The 13648-nt window shown below is 50.6% G+C and overlaps 1 protein-coding gene across 2 annotated transcripts in view; it reads left to right on the top strand.

Moving 5' to 3' along the window:
* Positions 1-10509: 10509 nt before the first annotated feature.
* Positions 10510-13648, top strand: part of Pdzrn3 (PDZ domain containing ring finger 3) — a 211842-nt gene continuing 208703 nt past the window's right edge. The window contains exon 1 of one of the 2 annotated variants that reach the window (XM_046425616.2): positions 10510-11367. In XM_046425616.2, the coding sequence (XP_046281572.1) occupies positions 10645-11367 (723 nt within the window). In that variant the 5' untranslated portion in view covers positions 10510-10644. Of the gene's footprint in view, positions 11368-12279; positions 12543-13648 lie in introns of those variants that run through there. The other variant, XM_046425617.2, reaches the window with a different exon arrangement.

Raw genomic sequence — 13648 nt, forward strand, 5'->3', positions numbered from 1 at the left:
ATGCTGGGGCTTGGATGATGGCCCAGCTATGTCCTTGTGCTCTCCCTCGCGCATGGAGTGCCCATAGCTCGGCCTCATCTGGGAGGAATATCAATGCAGGTCCTCCTGAGTGTGGTGCCGAGGGCCTGCGTGACCGAGGACGTGGGGCCAGAGTTCACAAGTCCCGCATGCAGGGGGCGGGCAACCCCGCTGCTCCGCAAGCCAAGCGAGGAAGGGGCATGCGTGTGCAGACTGCCTGGCACCGCGGAGACAGCAGCCTGCGGTGTAATTAGGCCAGGCTTACATCATGATGCAATCGCTACCGTCTCCAGGATGCCCCGTGGTGCCGTGGGAGGGCTTCAATAATAAAACGCTGCCGAGCTCTGTCGGTGCCACCAGGAGCCTGAGAAAACTGAGGCACAACACTGTCACTGGCTGTTCTGAGCATCTGCTGGGTGCCTGGGACCACACTCGAGGGTGGGGCTGCAGAGGTGAATAAGACGTGAACTTGGACTTTCTCAGACCATCCTTTCCAGCTGCCTCCCCAGGTCCCTGTGAAATATAGCTTCAAAACGGTCTCCCTGGTTGGTTAGAAATGAATGTCCAGTAATGGGGGCATCTCCACCAGCAGGCTTCTGCAGGCTTCTTTGGCTTTAATATTTGCCAGGGTGGATTTTTTCGTTTGTTTGTTTTGGTACCAGGGATTGCACTCAGGGGCACTTCGCCCCAGCCACATCCCCAGCCCTATTTTCTATTTTATTTAGAGACAGGGTCTCACTAAGTTGCTTAGGGCCTTGCTTTTGCTGAGGCTGGCTCTGAACTTGCGATCCTCCTGCCTTAGGCTCCAGGCCGCTGGGATTACAGGTGTGCACCACTTCATTCACTGGGCTATGGTGGATGTTTTTTGACCTGGAAATCTGCCGATCCGCTTGCAGGGAGGAGTATGAAAGACCGTGGGCATGGCTGTTTCCTGAAGAGTCAACCTCACATTCTTTATGTCTTCCTGTTTCATGTGTTGTCCAAATTGTTACAGTGACTGATGAATTCACAGAATAATAAATGATGCACGTGACTCACACGTAGTAGCTCACACTGTGAGCACACACACCACGCTTGGATTCCCCGATCCCAGGGCCAAGGAGCAGCGTAGGCCTGTGGGCCGCGTAGATCATGCTGGTCACTGTGCAACTTCAGCTCTTTGTGGCCATTTGCTCAGTCCCAGCGTGTCTGGCTCAGTGGCAGTGCTACAACAAGCACCTCCCCGGCCTCCTAATTTAAATGTTACTGCAGTTAATCTGCGTCTAGTCCACAAGGCGGGTACTAACAATGTCTACCTTTCAAAGAAAGTAAAACTTTAGCACAAAGGCAAACTTGGAATGGGCTGTGCACCCAATATGTGATGATTTGGTCAGAGGTTCTTCCAACCCCCATGACCATAATACTCTTCCCTGGAACCGTCACTTCTTGAGCATCTATTTAATAGAAAGCCTGTTATTGCTCTATGTCACTGTGAAGGCCTCCATGATCTCCAGTTTGGCTCCCTTCATCTTGCCAAAAAAGGCTGTGCGTTCTCAGCTAGCAGCTTTTGGCAACCTGGGGCCGGTGGCCAGATACAGCTCTTCTGAAAATAAAGTTTTATTGGGACGCAGTCGGACATTCATTTATATTCCGTCTCTGGCTGCTTCTGTGCAGCAGTCAGAGCTGAGCTCCGTGACCAGAGACCGCGTGGCCCTCGGGGATGGAAATATTTACTCTCTGGCTCTGTACAGACCAAGTGTGCTGGCCCCTGCTTTGGAGCACAATCCTGTGCATTGTTTCTTCTGTGAAGTTCTTTCTAAAGAGTACACTGGTGCCATTCAGTGACGCAGGTCCGTTTAACTCTAAAACGAATATGTACATATTATGACTTCAACACATTTTTTTCAAATGCCAAAAAAGCCATGTCAGGAGTCCATCCACGGGTTGACTTTTGCACAGAGATGCACGAAACGTGAAACTTCTTTCAACTCATCCTGTTCACAGGTTTCTGCCAGTGGGGTGTGACTCCCAGGCCACGACCCCCACACCCGCCTCGTCCCCCATTCCGTTGACGGACCTGACATGGCCTGCCAGTGACTTCCCTTCCAGGAAAAAAACAAACAGACACACATTTTACAAATCAGAAATATACTTTCACTCTCTCCCCTAGTTTAAAGAACAATCAGAAACTTTGTAAAAGTTATGGGCTAGAGAGAGCCAGGGTGAGCTCTTTGGTTTATCTTCATCTTGAAACTTACACAACCCGCAAATAAATTATAAGTTACTCCAAAGATTCCCACCAATGACAAACTGACTCACTGTCCTCCGAGCCCTTTCATCTTTCTGGACTCCACTTCTAAGGCTCTTTCTCTTCTGTGGAGACAGGAGCATGCGACTTGCCAACATCCAGAGCCAGTGTGCCAGCGTCTGGACACGGTTTCCATCTCACCTGTGGAGAAAAATATGACCACCGCTCCAGGTTTTTCCACGATTGCTTCTTTGCCCCCATGCAAGGGAGTTCAGGGCCAGCCCTGCGAAGCCCTTCGTGTCTGTTCTTGTGCAGCAAAGAAAATAGACTAAGAGGTTGAAGCAGCTCTTGTTCATTAAAATATAACAAACGATTATCCCAGAGACACCAGGCCATTCATTGTAGGAAGGGTTTGGTGAATGTTTTGTTTTAGCTTTTGCATTGCCAAGTGCCTTGCTGATCTGGAGACCAAAACCACAGTTTCGGGACAAGATTTCAAAGAATAAACCATGTCACATTTCTCCTGGTTGGCTGACATTTCAAAAAATCTTCTGCCTGCAGCCCTCCCGGGAGAAGAGAAGCTATTCTTTTATTGTAATAATTAAAAAAAAAAAACAAAAGATAGAAATGGCAAGAAATAAAACAAAAAGCAAGTCTCTTTCTTGGTACAACCAAATGCCATTTGGATGAAAGCAGTTGTGTGTTATTAGACTCAGGGTGGGATGCTTTCTGAAGAAGTCACTGATTTGGAGAATTGTGACTCTAAATCTTTGATGCTAACACTAAAGCAGTGTGTATTTTGCTATAAAGAGACCCCCATGGATGAAACACTGACCCCGCCCCCCGCCCCTGGTTATTCTAGGCTCTGGGTATCAAGAGAAAGTGCCACCATCCTGCAAGTGCTGGCTTGTCAAATCCATCAGCCCCCGGCTGACAGACAGAACTGGTTCAGGATTGCCTGTTCCCATAGACGCCCGTCACCCTGAAAACAGAAAGTCGGGCTCTCCACCACCATCGCATAATACTGCCATTACACTACTGAGCCCTGCTGTAATAACTTCGCAGGTTTCTACATATAAAAATTAGTTAATTAGCAATTATTACCACACACTAAGTAACCATGGATTATTATTATCATAATTTTACAGACCGGGTAAATGAGAGTGGAGGAGAAGCTGCCAGGAGAAAAAATTAAAATTAATAAGTTCCTAGATCACAGGCTTGAGAGGCAGGGAAGTTTAAGGGCTTGTTTATGTTAAAGTGCACGCCGGAGCAGTGATCCTTGAATATTGGAAAAGTCAATTTTTGCAAAATTAAATTTCTCTTATTAAATCGGTGCTGGGATTCTGTCCTTTTGGTGCATTTTCTTTTTTAAATGACTTTATACCATCCCCTGCATCTGCAATGACTGAGTCATTGAATTTGTTGAACGGGAACCCTTGTAAGCATAGACCTCACTCTTTAAATCTCATTCCTTGTTTTTTTTTTCCCACTTACGGAATGTTCTAGTGTCTGTGAGTGTTAAAAGCCTGAAAGCTGGGTTTGGATCAGTATTTAGGTAACTGCACAGTACGTCTGGGTGTGTCTACTGAGCACCCAGTGTGCGCTAGACACCATCCAGGCCCTGGGGGCAGCACTGAGGAAGGATGCTGACACCTTGACCTGGTCAGAATTGTAGCTTCTACCAGGAGGAGGTCTGTCACAGTGTGAGAGTCGCACTTGAGGTCTGTACTAGAGGGATATTGCAGGGTCTCACTTGGTGCAATGTTTCCCTCGCACCTATTCCTGCTTCGAGTCGAGTGTAGCTGGTGATGGTTCAGGGGCCTGAGTGTGCTTTTCAGATTCATTCCAAGATGGTGGGTACACCTGTGTGTGACAGGTGAGGCCCTGTCCCTCGTTAGGATTCATGATGAATTCTGCAATACTACTGTAGTGGGTGTGGGTCTTTCACCTCTCTGGCATCTCGGGGGGAACCTCTCTCTGCTCCCCTCCATTCCTTGAAATCTGAGTGTGACAGTCCTCAGCATGTGGTCCAGGAATGGGCTGATGACCTGAGACTGGCCAGGACTCATGCCTGGAACATTTGTTGGTGCTCTTAGGAATATGATGCCCTTCAAGCTGGGGTCAATATGTGTGAAAGATGGAAGCAGGGACTGGAGGGGCTGTCTGTGTAACCCTGAGGCCTGAAACTAACAGAGGGGAAAGCAGAGCAGATCTCTGTGTATTCATGTGAGCACCTGGATTCAGCCATGCCTGAAGTCTTTTTACCTCCTGGACTCTTCAATGTTGTCAAATATACTTTTCTTTAAAAAAAAAAAAAAGTATGACTCACACTGAATTGAGTTTCAGAATCTTGCAGGCAAAGAGATTCCCATATGCACTTCAATTCAGTCATCTTTCAAAATATAGCCTTTAGCGTGAACAGGAAAATAAAACAAGTTTAATTAGACACACTTTAAGATGTAGCTTATGCATGATGAAGACTTCTGCAGAGTGATACTTGTATCTACCATTCCCTTCTTCCTAGTAACAAAACCCTAATAATACTGGGGTTGTTGTTTGTTTTTGTTTGCTACCAGGGATTGAAGCCAGGGGCACTTAACCACTGAGCCACATCCCAAGCCCTTTTTATTTTTCATTTTGAGATAGGGTCTCACTAAGTTTCTGAGGCTGGCTTTGAACTTTTGATCCTCCTGCCTCAGCCTCCTGAGCTGCTGGGATTATAGGCATGTGCCACCATACCCAGGAATACTGTTTTGTAGTAGCTATATTGAGATGTAATTCACACATGATAAAATTCACCCTTTTTCAGAGAACAACTCAGTGGGGTTTTGTATATTGAAAGCACAATTCCTTTCAAAACATTTTTATCACCTACAAAAAGAAACCCCTACCCGTTAGCAGTCCCCATTTGACCCTTCTGTCACCTTCATCAACGTCTCTGTTTATTCCCTACAAATGGAATCATACACTCTCTGGTGTTTGGCTCCTTTACTTGCAATACCATTTGCAGTGTATATCCACGCGTTTAATTTCTTATTATGGCAAACAATATCATTACCTGAGTACACTGCATTTCTTTGACAGTTTCATCAGTTGATACATATTTGGATTGGTTTTACTTTGGGGCTATTAAGAACAATAATGTCATGAACCCTCATGTACGACATATTGAGTAGGCATGTTTTGGGGGCCCTTATGTGCATGCCTAGGAGTAGAATTCCTGCGTCATAGGGTCAATAATTTTCTGAGGAGTTGCCAAATAGTTTTCCAAAGTGCCTGTCTCATTTTATAGTCCCATGAGTGACATTGGACAGGTCCAATTTCACCACAAACTTGTCAATACTTGTTACTGTCTTTTTGATTTTAGCCATCCTTGGAGGTATGAAATGGTGTGCTTTGGTAGAATGCCATTAATATGTGCCCTTATAGAAGATTTCATAGATTCTCTTCCGAGTATTTAGGGTTTGCTGTTGAGATATAAGAGAGCTTCCAGGAAAGCTTGTTAAAGAAAGCTAAGTTAGGGGAATTCATTAGGGGCCTTTCTTTCTTTCTTTTTCCTTTTTTCTCCACCTGGAATGGTTGGCTCTGTGGCAGTCCATGAAGTGAGAATAGAGACCAGGCCCTTTCAAAGACTAGAAGAGCAGGAAGAAAGTCTGAGTCTCTTGGGACTTGGACGCCATTACGGCATGCAGATTCTAGTTTTCTTATTTGACAGAGACATTCCTACCTTAGTTATTCCATGATTATTTGGATGTGCTGTTCTGTTGAGTAAACTTAATTTTTTCCCCTGTATGAATGTGTGTGTGTGTGTGTTGGTGGTGTAAGTTAAAATGTGCATGTGTGTGTACACAGGTTATGCCCATGCTCCTAGACCCGTGACCTTTTGTGTAGCATTGCATTAGGGAACTACTCGCATTTCATAATCATCTCATAGTGTTTATTGACATTTGCCCATTTACTCTGGATTGAGGGCTTGCTGGGACATCTTGTTCACCCAGCACAAAAGATAGCCCCTAGCTGTCTTCCCAGCCCAGGAAGCTACTAAATAGTGATTAGATACATGAAGACCTTTGGGTGTGATCATTGTTACACTGGGTGTGTGCTTGGGACCCTGGGAGCTGGTCTCCTCTGGAAGGGGAGGAAAGGAGGCCTTGCCAAGGTGCAGAAGCACAATGTGGAAGAAGCATTTTCCAGTTCTTTATGTTCTCCTGTGCATCACCCCTGTTGTGGTCTTGGCTGATTCACCCATGTTGAGAAGTCTCCAGGATCGACATTGCCTTCCCCTCTCCCCATCCTCCAATCCAAGGCCAAATGAATATCCCCAACACCCAGCTTGGCCACCATGGGCTAGATTCAGGGCCAAACCCCCTGATGGAAGTGGCCCACACCAGTCGGTGGATGACTGCTGTAATTTACTCCTCTCTGGTGGTTCTTCCATTTGGTAAAAAGACTTCTAATTGTATAGCACTATTTTAGTTAATGGAGCATCAATGTTAGGCCTGGTAAAGGCCACCAAAGAATCCAAACATCCCTGGCTTTTTTTGTTTCATCTAATCAGGTAGACTTCCTCAAGTTAGGTAGACTTAGCAGCAACTGAAGTTGACACAGAGATTGTTGAGAACTTGACAAGTGAGACTGACACAGGGAATACAGGTAGACAAAGATGGCGGTGTGTCTGGGTGCGGACGCACACTCCTGTAATCCCAGCAGCTCGGGAGGCTGAGGCAGGGGGATCACAAGTTCAAAGTCAGACTTAGCAATGGCGAAGTGCTTAGCAATCAGTGAGACCCTGTCTCTAAATAAAATACAAAAAAGGGGAGGGGGCTGGGGATGTGGCTCAGTGGTTAAGTGTCCCTGGGTTCTATCTCCAGTGCCAAAAAGGAAAGATGGCAGTGTGTGGTGACCACCTGCTTGGCTGTAAGGCAGGGCTTCCCACATAGGCCTTTGGAGCAGGAAGCATACTGTTCCACGTGGTTGGGTGAGGACTCTGGGATTCTCTGGATCTCTGCTTGCCACTGAGGCAACCTATCTCACCCATGTGAACTCGGTTTCTTTCTCTGTAGAATGGGCTAAGAACATAGCTACCTCTGGATGTGAGGGATAAAGGATGGGATTAGGGAGAGAATGAAAAGCCAAGAGCTGAACAGTGCTCAGCCCCGAGGGTGAGCTCAACAGTTCGTAGGTAGTATAATCACCCCCTGGTTGAGCATGCTCACGGAAAGGGCAGTGAGAACAGGGTTTATCATCAGAGGGCTTAGGGGTGAAGACAGATACAGAGCTTCTATTAGGGTCAGGCTCTCTAAAATTTTGATTAGAAAGTGCAGATCAGATCATAAAAGGAAGGGCTGAGATCAGAGGTGCTCATTCAGCGAGGGACCAGTGCAGCGGTCTGCAAGGAACTCAGCCTCCTTCAAACACTTCAGAGCTTCCGAGATGGCTGAGGAAGCCTCTAGAAAAGGTAGCTCTTCCTGCAGGAGGCCGGCCAGGCCAATCCCCGCCCAAGGCCTCCATCTTTCCACGCTACATCCTTCTGTCGGTGCTCACCTGGTGATTCTGCAGCAAGCAAACTTCCTTTACCAGACAACAAAACGTTGCCCTAGAAACCGTGGTTCTCCGTTGGGAACAATTTTTGCCCCCAGTAGACACTGCAGTGTCTGGATGTCACACTGGGGGTTGGAGTATGTATGGGAGTTGCTACTACACCCAGTGGGTCGTGACCAGAGAGGCTTCTAAACCTCCTACAGCGTACAGAACAAATGTGCACAGCAAAGGATTACTGGACTTAAGTGCCAAAATTGAGAAATGTCCAGTTTGGGCTCCCAGTTCCCCTGCCTGTGCATTAAGTTTGGTGATAGATATGTGCACAGTCAACCCCTATCCCAGCTTTGACATTCTAGAAGTTTACTCTTTCTCTTTTTTTGTCTTGTTTTTGCTGACCTCTGTGAATTTCATACTATAACTAATGAGGAGTGGCTGAGAAGACTCCTCTTGCCTAAAGAGGCCAATTGACAACAGGCTGTGGCTGCTAGGTGGCCTCCGTGGTAGATGTCATCAACAACCTCTCAGCCTCTCATCTGGGGGTCCTGAGAGGGGCATCGGGGCAGCTCTGGAGTATGCACCCCACATGTAAGCACTGGTTCCTATTCATGGTGTGTTACAGAGCTCTCTCTGTTGCTCAAAACCAGTTTGGTTTGAAGATTATCACCCTGTTGACACTAGCCCACTCTGTGAAACTGACGAGCCCACACACCTTTGTTGAGAGTCTGCTCCTCACCCATTACCTGAGAACCTGCGAGGAGTTTGATAAATAGACAGATGGAGGGAAGATTCTCTGGCACAGGCTTATCTTAGCCAAGGCCAGTAATATTCCCCCCCCCACATGGAATCCTCTCAAAGAAATGCATTAGTTGATTAAAGCAATTAAAAGAAAGTCTCTAGCGGGAGCAGACCACAAATGCCACCAACTCGGATTAAAGAGCACTCTCCTGAGATCTAACCATGCACTGGAAAACCTAGTGACAACTTTTCAAAGGTTAGTTCAAAACAAGTAATCCTCATGCACATCAACGCAATTCTTTCACTCTAGTGAAGCGGTTCAATAGTGAAGGTCATGGGTCTTTAGCAAGCACAGAGACAAGTAAAAGCAATTAGGCAAAATGGAAGCTGGGATTCCAGGGCTCCAGAGCCCGGCTAAACAGAGAGATCCTAACTTGCAGCTTTGCTGCTGAGAATCTGGCAACAGATTCCAAACAAGGATTCCGTAACCCGATTTCGCCCTCACCCACGCTGACTGCCTGTTTCTTAGGAATGTCTACAGCCTTAGGAGGTTAAAAAAAAAAAAAAATTCACCCAAAGCACAGAAGATGTTACAAACTTTCCACTGGGGTTGGAATCCTGAAAGCATTGTTTCAACAGTCCAGAGTGACACAGAAGCCAGCACAGTCAGTACTGCTTGAATAGCCAACTCGTAGTAGAAGGAAAAAGCCCAGATGATCAGGGTTTCCCAATCTAGTGAGAATCCACAAACCGGCACGGGCAAGCACCATCAGCATCCCAAGGGGGCTCCTTCCAGGGTCCTCAGGCTCCGCCCCAGACCCACTGGGTCAGAATCTGCAACCACATTAAAATCAGAGAAACATCCACGAAGGGACAACATCTTGTTCTTTTTTTTCTTTTTTTAAAGAGAATTTTTTAATATTTATTTTTTAGTTCTGGGCGGACACAACATCTTTGTTTGTATGTGGTGCTGAGAATCGAACCCGGGCCGCACGCATGCCAGGCGAGCACGCTACTGCTTGAGCCACATCCCCAGCCCCTTGTTCTTTTTCTTTTCTTTTTCCTTCTCATAATCTGAGTTTCCCCAATGGGAAGATGGAGCTCAACAAAGTGCACACAATGGAAAAAACGAAAATCCAAACAGAACAGAAGAAATGCAGACCATCATGGGTCTGGGGTTGGGATAAGGCCTTCCCGTCTGCACTTCGCAGTTCTCTTTGTAAGGCTAGAGTCACTTGTTTTGTCACGGGGACGGGGACTGGGGGGGGGGGCGTTTCAAGGGGAGCTGATGCTCTTGGAACAGCAAGCACAATGACGGTTTTTGAGGGACCAAAAAACGTTGGCCACTCTAGTGCGGGCTCCGCGGGGGTGTGGGGAGTGGGCTCAGGAAGCACGCCCCCCCCCCCCACACACACCCGAGGGAACTGGAGAGCAGCACTGGTCCCCACGAGGTTGCCCTGTAAATTCGCCCCGGGTCCTGGAAGCCTCCGCTTGCTAAAAACCCTGGGGTTCACAGAACCTCCGGTTGATCTGAAGTTTGAGCTGCAACTTTCCCTGGAATGAAATAAATAAATAAAGGAGACCGTAAGTGCTGAGACAGCGGCCCCGCCGTAGTTTTCGCCCTCTGCAATCAGCGGAGAGGGGAAGGGGTGTGAACGCCCGGGGTCGGCTCCGGAAGGGGCTCTAGGAGCAGTGTGGCTGGGGCGAAAGTTGCCGCCTCTGCTCCAAACTCAGCGAGAGGTTCTCTGCTGGAGTTTGGGCCCCTAGAGCGAAACCTCAGAGAGGGCGGCGACGCGCCCCGAGAGGGTTCTGGCTGGCGCCCGGGGCGGATCAGCCCTGCCCCGAGAGCCTCAGGGTGTCCCCAGCGTCCTCTCCACCGCCGCCTACTCCAGTCGCAGAGGGCGCACGGTAGGACGCGGAGGCGGGATGTGCGTGCGCTCTCGCTCTGGCAAATACGGCCGGAGGAGTCCTGTTCCTCGGGCATTTTCCGAGGAAGTCTGGAGCAATTAGGCTCAGTCCGGGGAGAGCTAGCGAGCGGCGCGGCCGGCGTGTCTGGGCCGCCTCGCTGGGAGGGAGGGGCGGCCGGCCGCCCGGCGGCGACCCCGGGCCCGGCCGCCACCATGGGTTTCGAGCTGGACCGCTTCGATGGCGACGTGGACCCGGACCTGAAGTGCGCGCTGTGTCACAAAGTCCTGGAGGACCCTCTGACCACGCCGTGCGGCCACGTCTTCTGCGCCGGCTGCGTGCTGCCCTGGGTGGTGCAGGAGGGCAGCTGTCCGGCGCGCTGCCGCGGCCGCCTGTCGGCCAAGGAGCTCAACCACGTCCTGCCGCTCAAGCGCCTCATCCTCAAGCTGGACATTAAGTGCGCCCACGCGGCGCGCGGCTGCGGCCGAGTGGTGAAGCTACAGGCACTGCCCGAGCATCTGGAGCGCTGCGACTTTGCGCCCGCGCGCTGTCGCCACGCGGGCTGCGGCCAGCTGCTGCTGCGGCGGGACGTGGAGGCTCATATGCGCGACGCGTGCGACGCGCGGCCGGTGGGCCGCTGCCAGGAGGGCTGCGGGCTGCCCCTGACCCACGGCGAGCAGAGCGCGGGAGGCCACTGCTGCGCCCGGGCGCTGCGGGCGCACAACAGCGCGCTGCAGGCCCGTCTGGGCGCGCTGCACAAGGCGCTCAAGAAGGAGGCGCTGCGCGCAGGCAAGCGGGAGAAGTCGCTGGTGGCGCAGCTGGCCGCCGCGCAGCTCGAGCTGCAGATGACCGCGCTGCGCTACCAGAAGAAGTTCACCGAGTATAGCGCGCGCCTCGACTCGCTCAGCCGCTGCGTGGCCGCGCCGCCAGGCGGCAAGGTAGGAGTCCGCGGCCCACCGCTCTCCTTCCTCCCCTTCGCCGGACCCGGGGTTAGCGGGGCTCCGCCCCTCTCCTCCTCAGGAGTACCGGGATGCAGGAGCTGCCTAGAAGCATCCCTGCCTCACTCTTCTTCTAGTGCTCCACAGCTGTCTATCAGCGGGTTCAAGTCCCTTACCTGTCTAAGCTCAGAGGCCCAGGGCCACGGTCCCTGCAAGCTGGCCGGTCGCACAGGGCCAAGTATAGCCACAGTTGCAGAGGATCTGGAAAGGTTTAAAGGAACCCCCATCCAAGTGTAGGGCGTGAGTGGGGAATGGACTCTAGCCAGAGTTTTGCCGCTCACCACAGCTGGGCAGGGAGGTCGCCTAGCCTCCCTTAAGGTCGGGAGTCATGGGTCTTACATCGGTGACCCATGATGTGCCCTGATCCCACCGGGATTCTAGAAAAAAACAAAGGGAGCCAGGCACTGTGGCGCACGCCTGTGTTTCCAGGGCCTAGGAAGGTGAGGCAGGAGGATCCCAAGTTCAAAGCCAGCCTCAGCAGTTTAGTGAGGCCCCAAGCAACTCAGACCCTGCCCAAAATATTTAAAAAATGGGCTGGTGATGTGACTTAGTGGTTTATCGTCCCTGGGTTCAGTCCCTGGTACCAAAACAGAAAAACAAAGGGAACCCAGAGTAGGTTGAGATGGTTGCCAGGGAGAGGCCTCTGGGCACCTGTGGGCTCTGCGACCACCTCCGCGTTGGTCTCGAGAGAAGTGGTGACCTCTCCAGAGTTGGAAGCCGGCTCCTGGAGAGGTACTTTTGAGGGATGCATCCGGGCATTTCAGGAAGAATCACAGGGCCCCTCCCCAGCCAGCGAGAAGGGTGGGTCTTGTGGACCTGGGACTCCTTTTAAACTCTGGGCTTTTTGCTTGCCAGCTGAGTGGCCTTCACAGGTGTTTCAGTTTCTGTGAATGAGGAAGGTGGGCGTTCTCCGTGGGGCGAGATCACGTGGGAAGGCCTGGCCCGTGGCTGGCCCGTGCCTGGCAGAGTAAATGCGCAACACCTGCCACCTGCAGTTATTTTCAGCCTCTCCCCTGCCCACCTCCCCGGCTGATGGGCTTGTAAGAGCAGCCAGAGCGAGGGCCCGCTGTGCTCCAGACTGGGTGCTTGCGGTTAAGTCGTTCCTCCTGGATGAGGTGGGTGTTGTGCTTCCCATTTTGTAAAAGAAGACACTGAGGTTCAGGGCGGTGGGTGGGTCTTGTCCTGGGCGGCAGCTGTTAGGAGCCAGGGCTGTGTTGAGACCCCCGTGTGTCTGACTCTCTTAGCTGAAGCTCTTAACCAGTGTTGTGTTGTCTCTCAATAGAGCCACAAGTACCACTCCTTGTCAAGTGCCAGCAACTGTGGGAAGCACTTTACGTGCATTAGCCATTTAATCCTTCGGGATGAGGAAACTGACTCAGAGAGGTTATGTAACTTGTCCAAACTCAAACAGTGACTCAGGGGAAGGAGCTGGATTCAGTTTCTTCGCCCGAGTTCTCAGTCTCAGAGTCTGGGGGCTGGAGCACTTTGTCATGGGGGGCTGTCCCAGGCACTGGGGACCGGACTGGACGTTTAGCCGCTTTCCTGGCTGGTAGTCGATGCCAGTCGGTAGACCTTTCTCCCCAGTTGCAACTGTCAAAAATGCCTCTAAATATTGTCAGATGTCCTCTGAGCCATGTTTTCACCAGCTGGGTGCTTTTGCTTTCCTGGGGAGGGGCATGGGCTGCCACTCTGGCTGCCTCCTCCAGATGGCCCAGTAGAGAGGGGGTCAGATTTGTCCAAGGAGGCCCCAGGGCCCGTGTCTGCTTTGCCTCCCTTTGACCTCCCCCAGCCTGCCTCCTGCCTCTTCTACACATCCAGGCCAGGCCTGCAAATTTTCCAGTCCCCTCCCCCTTCCTGTCCCCCGCCTGTCTGTCAGCTGCAGCCTCAGCAGCTGGCTAGCTCAGGAGAAGGGCAAATATTTACAGCTCCGTGGCTCACCCAGGACCCCACAGGCTATCAAGAACTGGTGTGAGCCTGTGAGTCACTCAGACCGAGGGCACAGCTTGGTTTCCATTCAGGAGCCAGGTCCAGGGCAAAGGAGTCTCTGAGTTTCTCCTGTCTGTGTTGTCATGTAGACTTCCTGCGTCATTTTAAAGTGACACTTATTTATAAATAAGCCATTAACTCCCACACAGCGTACACTTCGTTCATTGTTGAGATAGTTTATTATTTCTTTTTGCCTTTCTGTTTTCTTTCTGGAGTGTTTGGACAAATGCTCTCA

Source organism: Marmota monax, unplaced genomic scaffold, assembly GCF_021218885.2.
Source record: "Marmota monax isolate L192 unplaced genomic scaffold, Marmota_monax_Labrador192_F-V1.1 WCK01_AAM20220418_F8-fsc00028, whole genome shotgun sequence".
NCBI lineage: Eukaryota > Metazoa > Chordata > Mammalia > Rodentia > Sciuridae > Marmota > Marmota monax.